Raw genomic sequence first — 19,798 nt, forward strand, 5'->3', positions numbered from 1 at the left:
ATATTCAGCCATTTAAATAATAGCCTACACAACCTGGTTAGTCAATCATGGCAAAGTTCATTCTTAACCACAGGAGGTTGGTGGAAAACGGGCTGGTGTTAATGACTGGTTAATGACTGGTGTTAATGACTGGTTAATGACTGGTCTTAATGAAGTAATTGAAATACCCTAAATAGTATTTGAACCCAGGTCTGATGAATACAAGGTCAATGTTGATACATAATATGTTGTTTTACAAGAAGCACAGCAAACAAACAATGATAAATGTTTAAAATGTTTACCTTCAAACAGATCAAAAACAACAATCACTTACATGAACAGATACATTTTTAGGGGAAACTGTTTAACATACTTTTTTTTTAAAGTACATGAAATAATAAGAAACACCAATAAGAAATCATCACAACAAACACCTGAGAAGAAATCAAAACAAACAAAAGCGATTGTAGAAACTGCTTTTCAGGGGTTCACATCAAATAAGACGTTGTTTTAAAAATACTATCAGAATTCAATGTCTTGTAGGGTTATTTACTTCTGACTGCTTGTTGATTGATCCAGCAGTGAATTAGAAACAAAGCCGTCTTTATGATGTAAGGTTGTGAGAATGTAACCTTCCACTGTAGATGTATTCATCCGTGGAGATTTTCCAACTTTGGTTGGATTGTTAATGTACAATACCGTATCTGTAAACATATAACCAGATATTACACATAGAATAGGAAGGTAATAACAATAACAATACAAAATAATAAACAACAGCATCAACAACAACAATAATACAAATATTAATAATAACAATAATAACTATTATTATTACGATAAATACTCAGCATAAGACATAAGTAAACATCACCACAAATACACATGTAGTACACTATTGTGGCTAATTAACGAGTAAATTGTTATTTTGTAATCCATCTTCAGATTTAAGAAGCTTTGATAATTAACGTTGATAGGGTTTAATCTTTGCATTGTGATTCATCCTTCAGTCTGTTCTTTCTGGTGAGGTGTATAACACCATGGGGTGCTACTTCCTGCCTCTGGTGGGATGAGAATCAAAGACTGGAGCCGATAAGACGGTTATCCATCTGTAACAGACACGATTCATTCAAATCACTTCTCTTCCCCTGGGTTGAATTTCCAGCAGGGGAGGGATTTGCTTTCACACAGGTTGGTGGATATTGAGTGCTTTCAGTCCATTCAGAGTATGTGGTCTCATTCAAGATGTCTGTTATTAAAAGCTTGACGTTACAATGTGTTCTATTTGTGACCTTTGTATCATGGAGACAGTGAATGCCAGTGTGTCCTGGGTGGCATGGTGCAATTATAAGATCTCCCAGCATGCCCCAGTATAGGATTAAACCACATGGTCAGATATCCGTGAGACATTGTCCATGTTGTTGACTTGAGTGGACAAGGATTTACGTCTGTCAGTGTTTATTCTTGTCCGCATGCCCTCTGTTTGGTTCTGACATCGGCCAAAAGAGCGACAGGAAAATGCTGCTTTGAATTCCGCTCGAAACTTCCCTGTGGAAAAAAGCTAAACTTTGTTAAACACATAACATTTCAGTAATTTAGCAGACGCTCTTATCCAGAGCGACTTACAGGAGCAGTTAGGGTTAAGGGCCTTGCTCTAGGCCACATAGACAGATTTAGTTTTTTGAACCACCAACCTTTCGGTTTACTGGCCCAACACTCTTAACCACTAATCAAACCTCATATGAAAGGGGTATTCTGTTGAAATTCTACCACTTCAGTATTACATTTCTTTACCCTTAAAATTGATTGAACAAGTTACCCCGGCACATCAAATCCCTCTTCCAAAGATCCACTCTAAGTGTGTTGTGATATACTGTACTGTCCAGCAGATGGGGCAATAAAATCATGAACAAAGTATTTTGAGACAAACTCACCACTTAAAAAGTTATAGATGATTGGATTTGCAGCACTGTTGGCATATATCAGCCAATGTGAGAACGTGAACCAGGCGTATACAGTCTCTCTGCTGTTTGTGTACTTAAATGTCCCAAACACTCTGCAATGACAAGGTAGCATCAGTGAGACCTCATCAGTAATGACACCAAGTGTGTCGAAACTGTAAATGGAGCTATAGCTTATTAACAGGTGGGGGTATTAAAGAGATAGTTTAGCCTCATTTCTATTTTACCTCATTTTATAAAGAAATAGCAAGTGATATATCGTCGCTGTCTGATGAAAACCTCGTAACTAAATGGTTTGCCAATTTTCATAACTATTTTACATTTATTGAAAGCAGTAACTCCCCTCAATGTACTCTGAACTTTTCATGACTCTAGGACCAAGAAAATATATTCAATATAGCTTCTGAAGTTTCAGAATTGTATATAAATGGGAAATTATGGTCATTCTTTCAAATTCCTGAAAAGCTTCTGTTTTGGAGAAAATAGGTTTTCATCAGACCGATATGCACCCTGAGAGACAGACTTCACAAATATGTTTGCTTACCGCATTGATATAGATCAGAACATATGTGATCTAGGTATGCTAAATTAATGCTTACAGATTACTAAATTCTCAGTATGTAAACACAATGTTTACCAGGGTCTACTGTGAATGACAACCGTTATTTGAGTCAAATGACTCATTTCCAAATCGAAACTTCTGACTCATTGAAACATCTCAATGTTGAATCCTAGAGTGTAATGGCTATTGATCCTGAAGACAGAGAGACAGAGCAGCCAAAGAGGCTGTTACCTTTTCATGATGTTGAGTACGCTGATGGGCAGGTAGCAGAGGGCAAAGACAAAGAGGACCACCATCAGCATGCGGGCTGTCTTCCTCCGGGCCCGGACCTGTTTGATCTCAGCAGACACTGTGCTGGTCCGGACCCTGGCTGACTCCCCAGGGCCTGGAGGATAAGTGGAACCCTGGAGGGACGTCCGCTTCCTCTGTAGCACAGATGACGTCCCAGGAATCTGTTTACAGAACCCACAACCCACAGCCGATCACACAGTGGTCTTTGAACAGCTTTTGCTTGACAAGCTCATTAAAACTCAAAAACATTCAAAAAGCTCAATGGAATGGATCTGAACAGTGGAGTGCATAATCTGAGAGTGCATTGTCAAATAATTGCAAGGATAATGGACACCGATAAATTGGTGACTGCATGATCTTGAAATAAATGTGGAGAATCAACAAACAGCCAGATTGCTAAGAAACAGTTCAAATGTTGTCTGTTATTGTTCACAAACATGAATTTACATAGATACCTGTTGACACCACAGTTTATGGCATATCTGGATGTATGCCAGAACCATCAGACAGAGGGGAGCGAAGTATGTGACGATGAAGAAACAGGTGTGATACACCTTGGGGTAGACATCAGCTGTTAAGAGAATGAAATGTGACTTAACTAAATGATTGTGACATAGATGTAAATTAGAGGCACTACCCTTATAGAAAAACCTCATGATATCACATGTGGAAAATCACATGATTTTACATGAAATGTTACATGTTACATCATGTGAAAACTATTTTTTGTAACCCTTCACATTGTTTCAAAGGTTTTCACATGTGTAGTTTCATGTTATCACATGTTGCTTTACATGTTGTCACATGTTATCACATTAACTTCACATAAGATCACAGATCACATGAAAACATGTGTTTTTGGAATACTTCACTTGATCACATGTGAGATGATGTACTTTTTTCATAAGGGTACTGTAGGAATTGTGGTGGCAATTGGTAAAATCCAAAGGGGAAACAAACATGTCTACATTTATATACATATTTATCAGTAACATGCATGAACTTGTAGTTACTGCGCAGGAATTTAAATTGAGTGGCAAGACAGAACTCTCCATCAAAAAGAGAATTTTTTTTAAAGGAATCATCAGATTGTGCTGAATGTGGTTCCTATTACAGAAAGGTTCAGCAGAACAAATAAAACATTCTACACTTTAAGAAATGACAATTGAATAAGTAGGAAAGTTTCCATTGACCCAGGTTTATTCAACAAAATCTATGTCACAAACATTGCGACATGTGTAATGTAAAAGGCAGTTATAGGAGAAATGTTCTAAACATCTACTACATTTATATCTATACAACAGGGGCGGATTTTTCTTTTGTCAAACTTTCTTTATTGTGACAAACGATTATGGAAAAGGTATTTTTCAAATAAATAATGATTGCCAAATATTTTTGAAGGTATGTTGGGCATGTGATGTCATTACATTACTATAAAGCTCCACTCCACATTTCAGCCTAACTCTAAATGCCTAGTGCTTGCTAAATCAATTTTTTAAACTATAAAAATTATGTTTTTTTGCAGGACAAGACTTGTCCAGTCTATCAAGAATGAATTAATTGCTTAACTTTGCTTTTCTGGTTGGCTGGATGAAAGTTTCAAGATCCAATTATTTCAGGTCTACAGGACTGCAAGTTTCACCATAACACAGTTGGGCAATACACTGGCACATGAGAATTATTAGAATATTACAAATATTACTAAATTCTTGCATTCTACCCATGTTAACTTTTGCGGATTACCTAAGTCATGAAACAGATAGGTGGGAGTGGGCATACCAATTTACTAATGCACTCTGCCCTACATGGAAAGAGTTTGACATCCCTGCTTTAGACAAATTGCTGAGCAAAAATTGCATCCTGGCAATGTAACTGTCCCCATACAACTTAAATGATAACTTTTGCATTTCAGAGATGTGAGTCATGAGTAATACCGCGTTCACGTGTTAGTCAGAACTAAAAAAACTTGCTAACAGGGTTGTGGTTATATACGTGATGTGTTCAACAAGTTAGAAAGTCTAACATTTCCGAGTTCTGAATAGCATACGAACGTGGCATAAGTCTGAGATGCAGGTACTGTACATATACTACCTGTGGACACCTGCTCGTTGAAAATCTCATTTCAATATCATGGGCGGTAATACGGAGTTGGTCCCCCCTTTCAGATATAACAGCCTCCACTCTTCTGGGAAGACTTTCCACTAGATGTTGGATCATTGCTGCGGGGACTTGCTTCCATTCAGCCCTTGCTTTGTGCATGGGGGTATTATCATGCTGAAAAAAGAAAGTGCCTTCTCCAAACTGTTGCCACAAAGTTCGAAGCACAGAATTGTCTAGAATGTCATTGTATGCTGTAGCGTTAACATTTCCCTTCACTGGAACTAAGGGGCCTACCCCAAACCATTATTCCTCCTCCACCAAACATTACAGTTGGCACTATGCATTCGGGCAGGTAGTGTTCTCCTGGCAACCGCCAAACCGAGATTCATCCATCAGACTGCCAGATGGTGAAGCATGATTAATCACTTCAGAGAATGCGTTTCCACTGCTCCAGAGTTCAATGGCGGTGAGCTTTACACCACTCCAGCCGATGCTTGGCATTGCACATGGTGATCTTAGGCTTGTGTGTGGCTGCTCAGCCATGGAAACCCATTTCATGAAGCTCCTGACGAACAGTTATTGTGCTGATGTTGCTTCCAGAGGCAGTTTGGAACTCGGTAGTGAGTGTTGCACGGACGATTTTTACACGCTACGTGCTTCAGCATTCGGCAGTCCCATTCTGTGAGTTTGTGTGGCCTACCACTTCGCGGCTGAGCCGTTGTTGCTCCTAGATGTTTTCACTTCACAATAACAACCCTTCAATTGACCAGGGCAGCTCTAGCAGGGGAGAAATTTGACAAACTGACTTGTTGGAAAGGTGGCATCCTATGACTGTGCCACGTTGAAAGTCACTGAGCTCTTCAGTAAGGCCATTCTACTGCCAATGTGTGTCTATGGAGATTGCATGGCTGCATGCTCGATTTTATACACCTTTCATCAATGGATGTGGCTGAAATAGCCGAATCCACTAATACTTTTTGCCATGTAGGATCTTAATTTGAGCCAGTTTGCTACAGCACGAAAATAATCCTGCAGCCACAGGAAATGTAAACTATTATATGGATTTTATACAATGGCATTGTTGAATACTCGTTTCTGATTGGCTTGAAGGGCATTCTAGAGCATACATTTTTTCCCTGTAAAGTACGGAATATCCGCATGGTAGAATTTAATGGCAACATTATTGACATCTGTGAATTTCATTTTCATAACAGCAAGCTAGGACTGATGGTTTGGTGAGCTAAACTAGCAAGTCTGTTTGTTTGGTTACCAAGGCAACTACTGTAGCTAAACTACTCTAGTAAACTTGCTAGCTACTTCAGTGGATGTTGAACACATTTCTTACGGCAAATGAAAACATTTCTAGTGGAAAATGTGCTAAATTATAGCCATGGTATACTGTAAAAGGACAATCAATCGGGGCTCTATGCGTTCTCTGGAAAAGAATGCCTTCCACGTCGTCCATTATTTTCCATAGAACGCATATGCCCCTCGCTGATTATCCCTTACATAATGTATGGACATTTTTAAACTTCAAATACACTACAAGTTTTAAATGCCCTGCATCAAATTAAGATCCTACAGCAAATGAAGATCCTACGTCTGTAGATATCAACCTTTAAAGTTGAGAGTTTGCATGAGGACACATTCCTGCAAAGGTTTTCCACCCAAAAACGAATTTGAGAGATGGAGAACTTTGATCTCACTCATTTAATCGATAGCCTTGACACATTCATTTATTTTCTATCTAAACAATTGTGCTGCCAATAGTTGTATGGTTTTCTGTGTGAGAGTATTTGTCTGTAGCAATCAAGAGGCACCCAAGCCTCTTTTATCGGATAACCTGCAAAGTATTTTTCAACTGTCTGACCCTGAATCATTCAGTAGAACAGATAAATGGGAGGCTGGTGAGGGGAGGACAGTTCATAATAATGAATGGAATGGAAAACCAGGTCTTTGATGTGTTCGATATTTTTACATTTATTCCATTCCAGCCATTACTATGAGCCTGTCCTCCCCATTTAAAGTGCTACCATCCACCAATGCCTTAAACATACAGTCTGGTTAGATAGTAGTTTTTCCTATCAAAGGAAGACAGTGACTTGTTTTCAATATTGTGTCAACATGGATGTTCCATTTGTATTACTCATCGAGTAGAATTCAAAAGGTACACGCCCATGTAGAAAACATGTAGGAGGCTGGGAGAGAACACTCAACCATGTAGAAAGAACTTGCAAGAGGCCCAAATAGAAAACAGATTGTTGCTATGTAATTACATGCTTGACAGTAGATGACGGTACAGTATGAAGCTGAAACCTATGCTTTTTGTTTGCACCTTAGATTTGCACCTTTTTGTGTTCACTGTCAAGTATGTAATTAGACACCAATAGTATTTTCTCTGCCTCCTGCACATTTTTTCTGTATGAGTGTGAGTACCTTTTGAATTCTACTTAGTTATTCCCTAGTTATGCGAGTATTTAGTATATGATTAGAATACTATACAGCAGCGGATTAATGACATTTGGATACTGGTCTCACACAGCTTCAGAATCCCTTCAAGGAAAACTCCACGATCTTTTGGTATTTGTTTCATTGGTCCATTATTGATTTATTCCCAAAAAGTTTTTCATGTCATCAATCAAGTTTCCAAGATACAGTATATAACTTTCAAAATTCAGAAATACAGCTGGTATGATGCATTTTGCATCATATGATGCTGCGCTTTTCTGTATTTTGAAAGTTATATATTTTGAAAACTTGATTGCTGACATGAAAAACATTTTGGGACTATATGAACATTGGATTAATGAAATAGTATTTCGGTGGAATTGTCCTTTGAGAGTGATGTCAACACAGCAGACACTACAGTATATTACATTACAAATGTTTTTTTCTAATGCGCCTATGAAATATTGATTCCATCAGAAAAAAACAAGCATTTGTGTAGCTGGTGTAGTGTAACACAAATTATAAACCGGGTGGTTCAAGCCCAGAATGCTGATTGGCTGAAAGCCGTGGTATATCAGACCTTATACCACGGGTATGACAAAAAAATTATTATCATTGTTCTAATTACGTTGGTAACCAGTTTATAATAGCAATAAGGCACCTCGGGGGTTTGTGGTGTATGGCCAATATACCACGGCTAAGGGCTGTGTCCAGGCACTCCGCGTTGAGTCGTACGAAAGAACAGCCCTTAGCCGTGGTATATTGTCCATATACCACACCCCCTCGGGACTTATTGCTTAATTATTCCCCATCTGTCAACAGCTCCGGGAGGTTTAGTCACAAGAACTGAAATATGCCTTTCGTCTTTGGTCCAGACCTTGGTTCAAACAGTGACTGTTTACTAGAGGCTGTCTGGAATACTAAATGGGCAGGCTTAATACTTTTGGGACTACTCCAGTGGAGTACTCAATTGTTTCAGGCATTCTCAATCAAGCTCAATCCAGCAGAGTTAGAGTATTAGAAATTGGTCTGGTCTGGGGTTACAGTGCCTTGGCGAGTTCCTGTGGCATTGAGAGGGGGGATTTTGTGGATGCCCGCCTACCTCCCCAGCGCTCTTCACACACAGTGAAAAGGCTGGTTTTGTTGGTGAGCTCAGGGAGCAGGCTGCTGCACTCCATCACGATGGCCTGGGGGATCATGATGACACAGGAAACCCCCCAGATGAGGAGGATACTCTTGCGGGCGCGCCTGGCCGTGCTTTTGAACATCAGCGGGTGGCAGATTGCGTACCAGCGGTCAAGAGCAATGCAGCTTAGAGTCAAGACTGACACAGATACGGAGATTGTCTGGGAGATTGAAAAAGAGGATGTGCAGTTAATTAAAGTGAAGCAGTACAAAAAGTACCACACTTAACATATACCTGCTGAGAGAAAATCTGTGATTTCCCTTGGGCATACAAAATAATACTTTCTCTTCATCCTTGTGAAGAAGAGAAGAAGAAAATGACTGTTCTTTTTATCTATTTTCTCATTTATAAGACTTCTCCATATGAATATCAATAAGGATAGCACTTTTTCCCCATGATGGACAGGGAAAATTGGCTGATCTAGACGTTGACAGGGGCAACCGTTTTCCCTCAGGACGATTACACCCAACCTCCCCCAAGGCATCAACTATTTATATGGACTAATTAGAATTGGTATGATGTGAAGCAGAATGGTAAGGCAACCCTTAGAGACCACACACACCGCACCGGATGTTGATCTGCCATTCGTTCGGCGCAGTATTTTTGTAGGGACCACCAGCTGGTGGACGTCTGACTGCTGACATTTTTGCACGATTCTGTAGAATGTAGAATGTAGAATGTAGAATCGACTTGCACTTGGTTTGAAAATGACGGCCGGCACTCTGTTCAGAGGTGCTAAGTACTCTCAGCCTTTGTTAGAAGCGCAGAGATAATTGACTGTCAGGTATTACAATTATATATTATATATATGTGTAGTATATATGATGAAGTCTGACTAACTACCATAACCAAGATTACAATATAAACATTTATATGATGAATCTGAGTTTACACAATACAAACAAATTCTAGCAAAAATAAATAAAACGGCATTACTGTTGATATGGCGAAATACTGTCAAAGTATGGGGGCCCTAGTCTATATTCAACAGGTCTATACTCCCTTAACAGTCAACATTCTCAGCATGTTTTATTTATTTTACTAGGCAAGTCAGGTAAGAACAAATTCTTAATAACCGTCACAACCGTTTTTGTTTTTGTGGAGCGAACAGCTAACTTTTGACGTGACGACCGGGCATTCGTGCGGTTGAGTTTGTTTCTACGGTATTGATGCAATAATTTCCATGGTAATTTAGAATGTTCATTCAAATGATGTTAACTGATGTGGCTCATGCAATCAAATGAATTTTTAGTAATGTCAGTTGAGTTGAATCAACAAATCACAGAGGTCGTCACTAGTTATCACCGCCACAAAGTCATAACCCTGCCTATTTCTTCAATTTATCTTCTTAAAATGTAAGTTGCATTTTAGCAGATGCACTTATCCAGAGCAACCTACAGTAGTGAGTGCATACATTTTTGTACTGCTCCCCCATGGGAATTAAACCTACAACCCTGAGTATGGAAGCGCAATGCTCTACCAACTGAGCCAGCCACACAAAACCTAACTGTCTCTTTAACATCACTGTGACCTTATGCCGATCCCTAACCTTAAATTAAGACTAACCCAACGGCCGACAGTCCACTCATTATGCCATCATTGATTTGAATGGGGACGCCCGTTATATTCATTCTATTTCTATGGCAGCACACGCAGACAGGAGCGGAGGAGAGGAGAAAATGTGCATCTTAAAAAATTAAATGTGTTTTGGTTGTTATTTTTTTTGCTATTCAAACAGTTATGACGTGACTCCGGTCATTTGGCTGACGAATAACCGTCATCCGAAATTCCATGACCCTCACAGCCCAAAATGTTGATTTTTACTCATCACAGTGATATGAATCTACCAACCATTTTCTGTTATCCTTGTTATCCTCTGTCAGTTTAGAGTGGCGGGATTTATGATTATATTAACCATAACACTTTCAAGAGATAATTTGGCAACTTCATATTAATAAAAAGAAAGACATCACAAATCTAGAAATGATATGGGGCTTGTGTATTCTTTACAGTAGTTTTAGATTGTGTCATATAGCTGGATCTGCAAAACAGACAGCCTGGGCCTTTTACATTTCAGACCAGTTTATCCAGAGCGACTTACAGAAGTAGTAAGTGCATACAGCTTAATCCTTCTTTCATACTCGTCCCCCGTGGGAATCAAACCCACAACCCTGGCACTGTGAGCACTATGCTCTACCAAATGAGCTACACGGGACTGTTCTTGACAGTACACTACTTTTGATGGTTTAAAACAGCTGACACACTTTGATCTTAGAGTGTTATGTTCTTTTCATATCTGCAGCCATCACACAAATATCAATTAGAGCCTGTAGACAGTAGAGGAGCTGTGAGAATTACAATTGAGGCCATCTGATTGACAATGGGGGACATTTTCAGCTCTCTCATTAACATCCTATAGCCAATGGACACATCAAATTGGCCCTACAGCTGCTACAGCTATTCCAATTTACCTCAGCCATGCTTCACACAGCCATTAGGAGAGGCACGATGTACACATAGTGTTGTAGTAAATATTGGAGTAACTAATGAAATGTCAACGAAGTTTGTGCAGCATTTACAGATTACCTTCCTTGGGAAAGCACTTTTCTCACACTGCAAGTAGGCCAGGGGAGAAAACCAGTTTAATATCCTGCTTCTGCAGCTCATCAGGTAAAGGTTTTATAAATGGTTTTAATTGATCTCTTGATGGCCTCTCCTCTGTTGGTAATTGTAGTTCTCTCAACACTGTCTTTCAGGCAGACATGAATGATAACACAGTAATTCAGTCCAGGACCTTACTGATAGGGCTCCAGGCATTTGTCTGTGGGTTTTGGATACAGTCCAGTGTTAAGGAAATCCAAAGATCAGCTAACCTGATAAAACCTTTCTCAATCTCCTGACCACCTATTATATTTGTCAACAGGCAGGATTGCAAAAATGTAAGGGCACTATCCACTATATTTGTCTCCAGCATGAATGCAAAATAATATGAGTCAGAAATGGATTGAGAGGCTGTCTTTAGATCATTTCAATGTTATTTTCTCAACGGTTAGGCAATCAGATGTTTTTTAAAAAGGCAAATTGATAAAGTATGCCCCCATTTAACATGAAAATAAACTGAGACTGAAGAAAGGTCATTTTGTTTAGACTTTAGAGCTTTTCATAAAACTTTTAAAAAGGCTAACATTTTAGACAATATTCTCATATCCTTGGACTAGCCAGAATCCAACATTCATTAATTTCTTCACTGTATTCGGAACGGTGCTATGCCAGAATGTGGACAGTCAGAGCCCGGTGCAGTGTATGGGTGGGAAAACATACCTTAGTCCAATGATGGAATATGTCAATGTACTCCTAATTCTCCTGAAATGATGAATGGTGAATTGAGAAGATTGGAAAACTGCTAGTTTTTTTTTATTAAACTGCATGCTAGGCTAGCTAATGCTATAGCAGCCAATTGGATTCCTTGAAAATGCATTGGGGTGAGTAGTTAACAGAAGTGTTGTGGAATCCAATAGGTTGCTTTCATAGCCATGGAAAGTAGGGGTGCTGAGGATGCTGCAGTACCCTCTGAAAAATCTATACAAAACAAAAGAATAATATATTTTTTTAAATTACAAAAATGTATTCACAAAAGTAGTGCACTGGGCCTTAACTAGTTCTGTATTAGCAGACTGATATAAATTATTAAATCATATAATAATCTGACATACCCAAATCTAACTGCCTGAAGCTCAAATCTAACTGCCTGTAGCTAATGACATACCCAAATGTAACTGCCTGTAGCTCAGGACCTGAAGCAAGGATGTGCATATTCTTGATACCATTTGAAAGGACACACTTTAAGGTTTTTGGAAATGTGAAACGAATGTAGGAGAATATAACACATTAGATCTGGTAACAGATAACACAAACAAAAAACATGTGTTTTCTATTTTTTTTTTTATCCATCGTCTTTGAAATGCAAGAGAAAGGCCATAACACAATATTGCAGTTTAGGCGCAATTTAGATTTTGGCCACTAGATAGTAGCAGTGTGTGTGCAACATTTCAGATTGATCCAGTGAAGCATAGCCATACTGGAAAATATTTTGTATCAAGTCTGCCCAAATGTGCCGAATTGGTCAATTGATTCATAACTAATTGGTCAAAGTACATAACTATATGTACTTTGAATGTATCAAACCAGTTGCCGTGGTAAGTTCTTTGTTGTTGTGCACTCTCTTCAAACAACAGCATAGTATTTTTTCACTGTAAAAGCTACTGTAAATTGGACAATGCAGTTAGATTAACAAGAATTTAAGCGTTCTGCCCATATACGACATGTCTATGTCCTGGAAAGATTGCTGTTACTTACAAACATCACGTTAATCCCATTAGCGCACGTTAGCGCAACTGTCCCGGTGTAGGGACACCTATCCTATCCTATCCTATCACAAGGATCACCATGGAGTCCCTTCAAAGGTGTTTCAAAGAATACTGTTCAGTACCCTGGAGTTCTGTACCAACTATCAAGCTTGAAGTGGCAAGCGGTACCAGTACCGGAGCGCCAAGTCTGGGACCAAAAGGCTCCTAGACAGCTTCTACCCCAAGCCATAAGACTGCTGAGCAGTTCATCAGATGGCTACCCTGACTATTTGCATTGACCCCTTTTTTTTTCTTCAATTTGTATTTTCTTTGCACTGACATTCTTGCACTGGCTCTATGCACACTCACTTGACTCTACCCACACACTCACACGTACTACACTGACACTCCAACACACACACACACACACACACACACACACACACACACACACACACACACACACACACACACACACACACACACACACACACACACACACACACACACACACACACACACACATTCACACACAACTTCAACATTTCAACATCATCAAATCACCTATGCTTAGTCTAATACAGTGACAACTAAAAGATACCAAAATCAATTTAGTCCAATCAACTTAAGCTACATATGATGTCACTGTCATGGTTCAGATTTGTGTGTATGTGTGCGTTCCTGCAAGTAGAAAAAACATGTTGACTCACCCTACTTGCAGAGAAACGCCAATGCCATCCTCCTCTCTTTCATGCTGATGAAATGGTCTATGACTCTCTCATACAGTACACACTTTTATTTTTTGTTGTCCTACAGCACATACGCTCACACACACAAAACACACATGCATATTGACGCCACACACTCACACATTGGCACACATTCACACTCTTCACATACGCTGCTGCTACTCTGTTTATTAATGTATCCTGATTGCCTAGTCACTTTTACCCCTACCTACCTACATATTACCTCAATAACCTCAACTACCTCGTACCCCTGCACATTGACTCAGTACCAGTACTCCTTGTATATAGTCCCGTTATTGTTATTTTATTGTGCTACTATTTCCTTTTTCTTTTTGCTAATCTTTTCTTACTTTTTAACTCTGTGTTGTTGATAAAGGGCTTGTAACTAAGCTTTTCACGGTAAAGTCTACACCTTTAGCAGTTCTGTGTAACTCAATTAGTAGAGCATTGTGCTTGCAACGCCAGGGTTGTGGGTTTGATTCCTGCAGTGGACCAGTACAAAAATGTATGCAGTCATCTGGATAAGAGCATCTTTTAACATGTAAATGTATTTAGCACATGTGACAAATGAAATATTATTTGATTTTAATATAAAGTGAAAGTTGGGAAATGTGAAAATAAAAACCTTGAGACATCCTCTTACCTGTAAGTAAGGCAGTATTTTACAAAGAGTGTTTCCAAAGAACCATGTTTCTGTAATGTCTACCACAAGACTTGCCGGGAGACAGGTGATGGTGACCAGGACATCAGCAAAGGAGAGATTCACAATGAAACAGTTGGTCACTGTGCGCATGTGATGGTTTTTCCACACTGCAAAACAAACTGACAACAAGACACAACCAAGGACTGCTGCTGTTAGGAATACAGGGAGACATCAATGACTTTAATTGGTTTAAATCAAATGCAATACAACACACAGCACACACCTGAATAACAGAACCTGAAAAACAACTATCAATTGCATAATCAATATGAATGTATTACAAATTAACCTGTTGTCCTGTTATGTCACTTAAATATCCTTTGGTGGTTATGAAAAGGGCAGGCAAACAACAACATATAATAGTGACTAATTGAATCTACAATAAGCCTACATCTGTAACAAGACTGTCATAAACAAATGTCTTATTTACTGCAAAATAATGTGGAAGGTAAAAATAAGGGATATGAATACAGTAAACATAGCCTACTCTCAGTATCCACAGGGTATGACATCAAGACAGGTTTAAAAAAAAAACTCAGGAGAGTTAAACATATTGAACAGGTTTCTCGTCTTCAAAGGTTCCCCAGCCTGCAGTGAACCATTCCATTCTCCAACGCTGCTCTTCAAAAAGCACAGAACGCTCCTCCTGCCTTAAATACACAATGTACCCTCACTACAGACACATGTATTATAATTGGCAAATAAACCACTCTCATTCACAAACAGCTCATGAGGGTTGAGTAAAATCGTGCTCTAAACTTGGGGTAAAGCATCTTCGCTGATGGCTGTTGAACACTGCCTTTCAGTCCACAGCAAAATGTCTTGCCCTATTTTTTATTTAACTAGGCAAGTTAGATAAGAACAAATTCTTAACTACAATGACAGCCTACACCGGCCAAACCCAGAAAACACTGGGCCAATTGTGCAACACCCTATGGGACTCCCAATCACATGTGATAGAGCCTGGATTCGAACCAGGGACTGCACTGAGAAGCAGTGCCTTAGACCGCTGCGCCAATCGTGAGCCCGATCAACACAAGCGAACAGCACTGCCATAGTAACAAGAGAAACTGCATGCTGAGAAAATGAGACGGATTGTAGGCTACTTGAAAACATTGTCAAATTATGCCAGTATTGTCAGCACCGAAAACATTATTTAGAATCAATTAAGACATTTAATTAAGACCATTAACAATAATTTAATTAGCATATAGTTTCATAATAGCAGTTATTAAGGGCTAGATTAAATTGTATTCAAATATGCCATGTTTAAGCAGTATCTTAAGTGTCTTGATAAGATACTGCCCGAGAATCGTATTCTGAAAACTGGAAGAATCTACTTGTAAAGGGACCATGTTAATGCAGTAGACTTGATTTATTCCACAGGCATCTTATTCTGAACTAGAAGCATTGGCCTAATAAGGATGCTCCAAAAATATTTTATTGACAATTTCTAATATGCCCTCAACTATATTTGTCAGGTATTATTAACAGCTAAAACGGAAAACGAACGTTTAAAGAGAATGCTTGGTACAGCACTTTGATTCCGGTTTATCACTTTACAGGTCGCATGGCTTATCATTTTCCCTGTCGAGTGTCGCATGCACATCCAAATCCGACAGATGCCCATGCAGGTCCGCGCTCGGGATAATGTCTTTATTTTGCGCTTCCCAAATACATTCGATTGTCAGTAACCTCTTGTCTAGACGGTAGTCTACTGATACTGAATTAGTGAACACCAAATTAATATAAGAATAGTATTAATAATAATATATGTAATACATAGCCTACATTCGACTCACCAGTAGCCTAACTTATATAAAACTACCATTATGTTCAATGAAGCCCAGATAACTTTGCGGACTTGATCTAATGCCATGCACTTTAAAATGAGGATGACATTTTAGAAATGATACTGGCTCAATTAATCCAACCTGCGCCGAAACCTTTACCAAAACTTACCTAGTGTGTTTCCAATGAGAGAAACAAAAAAAACAAGTATGTATCCTACAATAAGAACCCATTCATATTGCTTGGGATGCAAATATTCCCTCCAGATATACTTCAGAAGTTCATCATCGTCATCGATGCTAGAGTATGGGCGTAATTCCGCGGTGCATGGCTCATGCGAAGGGGGTGAACATTCTCCACAATCCGAATTCACTGTGATCCCCGACATCCTTCAATAGTTGAAAGTGTTTACGGTCTTTTTAGTGTCCATTCAGCGCACCTTGGAACGAGCAACAGACTACCGGGTTTAACGTCTGCTAATAGAATGGCTATGCACCAGATCTGAATCGCTTTGGCATCGTCAACGTGACCATCTCTCCAAGGCAGGGATCATGCAAGGCAAGGAGCATTCAAGCAAGAAACCAATCAGAAAATTCCTTGTTGACAAAAAAGAGTGGGGAGGGTTAATTCCACAAATATCAGAAGCCCTGTCATAAAACACAAATGATTGTTTGAGGAATTGAGGAGACAAGATTTGATGACTTCATTAAATAACATTATTTTTAATAGAACGATGTGATATACAAATGTGTAACAATCAACTGAAAAAGGTCTCAGCGGAGGGTCCTGATCGTTTCCTTATTGAAGCAAAGTAAGACCAGAGTTGAAGTCAGATCTTTGTCTTAGGAAAAAGTTGGAAAAAGTCACCAGGAAGCAGAAGTGGACAATTAACCACTCTGACAGGAGAGGGATGTCTATCACATTTGTTTATAAACCAATATAAATATAGTGCAGGGGTAGGCCACCCCGTTCCCGAAGTGCCACAGATAATGGAGGATTTTGTCCCAACTCGGCACCACACCAGACCAACTGAGCTAATTGATCAGTTCAGTGATCAACATTCTAAATTCAACACACCGGGTCTTCCAGGTTGGTTAAAACAAAAACATGAATTCAGGAGTAGGGTTGCCTAGCCTTGGTCAAGTGGTTCGCTACACATAGAAATCACTGGTACGCAACAGCATATTGACGGCATTGTCTGACAGCATGTTGTTTCCAGGTTGGGGGTTTTCCATTATATTGAAAGATAATGGGCCAGGACCGAGTTTGGGAAACCCTGACCTAGCTGTTCATTAATCCCAAAAACTGTCTACAGCGGTTGATTGGGGTCACATACCCCAGCGGTTTGACATTGGTTTGGCACCTATCATTAAACTTGGCCATAGCCTCATGCACTCCTCTATGTTTACTGGCGGTGAGGGACTGGCACTCCCTCCTAAAAGCCTTTGAGCACTTACATTTGATGCTGAGGTGCTCCAAAGGAAGAGCATCCTGTGCTGAAAACTGTATCTTCCTGTTTTCATACAGACAACTATAGTTTGTGTGTGAGTTCAACCAGGTATCACAGATTATTGTGAAATAGACACGACTGCATTATGAAGAAAGAAATAAAAATTATACACAAGAAAAGTGTACTTTTTCTTCTGCCTGTCACAAATATCGAATAAGTAATTCATGTTTATTTCACAATAAGCTGTGATAGTTTTGGTGAGTTCTGGTGGGCCTTCGCGCTTCAGCAAACAAAAGAAAAGGAGGGGTGCTTGACAACAATGACAACTAGAAAAGGAAGTTTCAGTAGAAACTTTCTGTGCTTGCTTAGCTGCCTGAAAGTAATATTATTAATGGTAGTGGAAGAAGTTTACACAGTGAAATAGTTAGGCCTATATCTTTCAGATATCTTTCAGTAAAACCAATACCTTTAAATGCTTACAGTTTAAAATGTATAGCCTTTGCCTCCTTTGATTTGCTGAGGGAAACCTATAATCTTCCCAGAAATAACTTTTGCAGATACAGATCAACTCAAATTTTATTGGTCACATCCACATGGTTAGCAGATGTCATTGCGAGAGTAGCGAAATGCTTGTGCTTCTAGTTCTGACAGTGCAGTAATATCTAACAAGTAATCTAAAAATTCCACAACTACCTAATTACACACAAATCTAAGTAAAGGGATGGAATAAGAATATATACATATAAAATATATGGATGCGCGATGACCGAGCGGCATAGGCAAGATGCAAAAGATGGTATAAAAATACAGTATATACATATGGGATGAGTAATGCAAGATATGTAAACATTATTAAAGTGGCATTATTAAAGTGACTAGTGATCTAGGCCCACCTGGAAGAGAGACAGAGTGACGCAGTAGAGAATTAGGGGAGATGCCACCGACAGAGATGGTCGCCTCGCTTTGAGTTCTTAGGAAACTATGTAGTATTTCGTTTTTTCTGTATTATTTCTTACATTGTTACACCATGAAATCTTAAGTTTTATTACATACAGCCGGGAAGAACGATTGGTTATAAGAGCACTGTCAACTTACCAACATTACGACCAGGAATACGACTTTCCTGAAACAGATCCTCTGTTTGGGCCACAACCCAGGACAATGGATCTAAATCCAGGAGTCGACCCAAAACAAGGGCGCCACAGAAGGGGCAGACGAAGTGGCCTCCTGGTCAGGCTCCGTAGACATGCACATCGCCCACCGCTCCCGAGTATACTACCAGCCAATGTCCAGTCTCTTGACAACAAGGTAGACAAAATTCGAGCAAGAGTTGCCTTCCAGAGAGAAATCAGAGATTGTAACATTCACTGTTTCACGGAAACATGGCTCTCTCGGGATATGTTGTCGGAATCGGTTCAGCCACCGGCAATCTCCATGCATCGTGCCAACAGAGATAAACACCTCTCTGGGAAGAGGAAGGGCGGGGGTGTTTGCTTCATGATGAACGACTCATGGTGTCATCATAACAACATACAGCTACTCAAGTCCTTCTGCTCACCTGACCTAGAATTAGTGAAGAGGCGACTCCGGGATGCAGGCCTTCTAGGCAGATTTGCAAAGAAAAAGCCATATCTCAGACTGGCCAATAAAAAGAAAAGATTAAGATGGGCAAAAGAACACAGACACTGGACAGAAGAACTCTGCCTAGAAGGCCAGCATTCCGGAGTCGCCTCTTCGCTGTTGACATTGAGACTGGTGTTTTGCACGTACTATTTAATGAAGCTGCCATTTGAGGACTTGTGAGGCATCTGTTTCTCAAACTAGACACTCTAATGTACTTGTCCTCTTGCTCAGTTGTGCACCGGGGCTTCCCACTCCTCTTTCTGTTCTGGTTAGAGCCAGTTTGCGCTGTTCTGTGAAGGGAGTAGTACACAGCGTTGTACAAGATCTTCAGTTTATTGGCAATTTCTTGCATGGAATAGCCTTCATTTCTCAGAACAATAATAGACTGATGAGTTTCAGAAGAAAGTTCTTTGTTTCTGGCCATTTTGAGCCTGTAATCGAACCCACAACTGCTGATGCTTCAGATTCTCAACTAGTCTAAAGAAGGCCAGTTGTATTGCTTCTTTAATCAAAACAACAGTTTTCAGCTGTGCTAATGTAGCAGTGTGATGTTGTTCCCCTAGATTATGCACCAAGTTGCACACAAGGACCAGTTCAAATAGGCCAGGT

At 39.6% G+C, this 19,798-nt stretch overlaps 1 protein-coding gene across 1 annotated transcript; it reads right to left on the reverse strand.

Annotated features, from left to right (window-relative positions):
- Nucleotides 1-331: 331 nt before the first annotated feature.
- hcrtr2 (hypocretin (orexin) receptor 2) lies at nt 332-18,204 on the reverse strand. The gene is made up of 7 exons (XM_014180132.2): nt 16,288-18,204; nt 14,266-14,444; nt 8,444-8,687; nt 3,249-3,364; nt 2,734-2,954; nt 1,914-2,035; nt 332-1,527 (listed from the first exon to the last, which is right to left on the reverse strand). Exons 1-7 carry the CDS (start codon nt 16,502-16,504, stop codon nt 1,358-1,360), a joined length of 1,269 nt encoding a protein of 422 aa, XP_014035607.2. The 5' UTR covers nt 16,505-18,204; the 3' UTR covers nt 332-1,357.
- Nucleotides 18,205-19,798: the final 1,594 nt, after the last annotated feature.

The sequence above is a fragment of the Salmo salar genome, chromosome ssa28, assembly GCF_905237065.1.
Source record: "Salmo salar chromosome ssa28, Ssal_v3.1, whole genome shotgun sequence".
In the NCBI taxonomy this organism is placed as follows: Eukaryota; Metazoa; Chordata; class Actinopteri; order Salmoniformes; family Salmonidae; genus Salmo; species Salmo salar.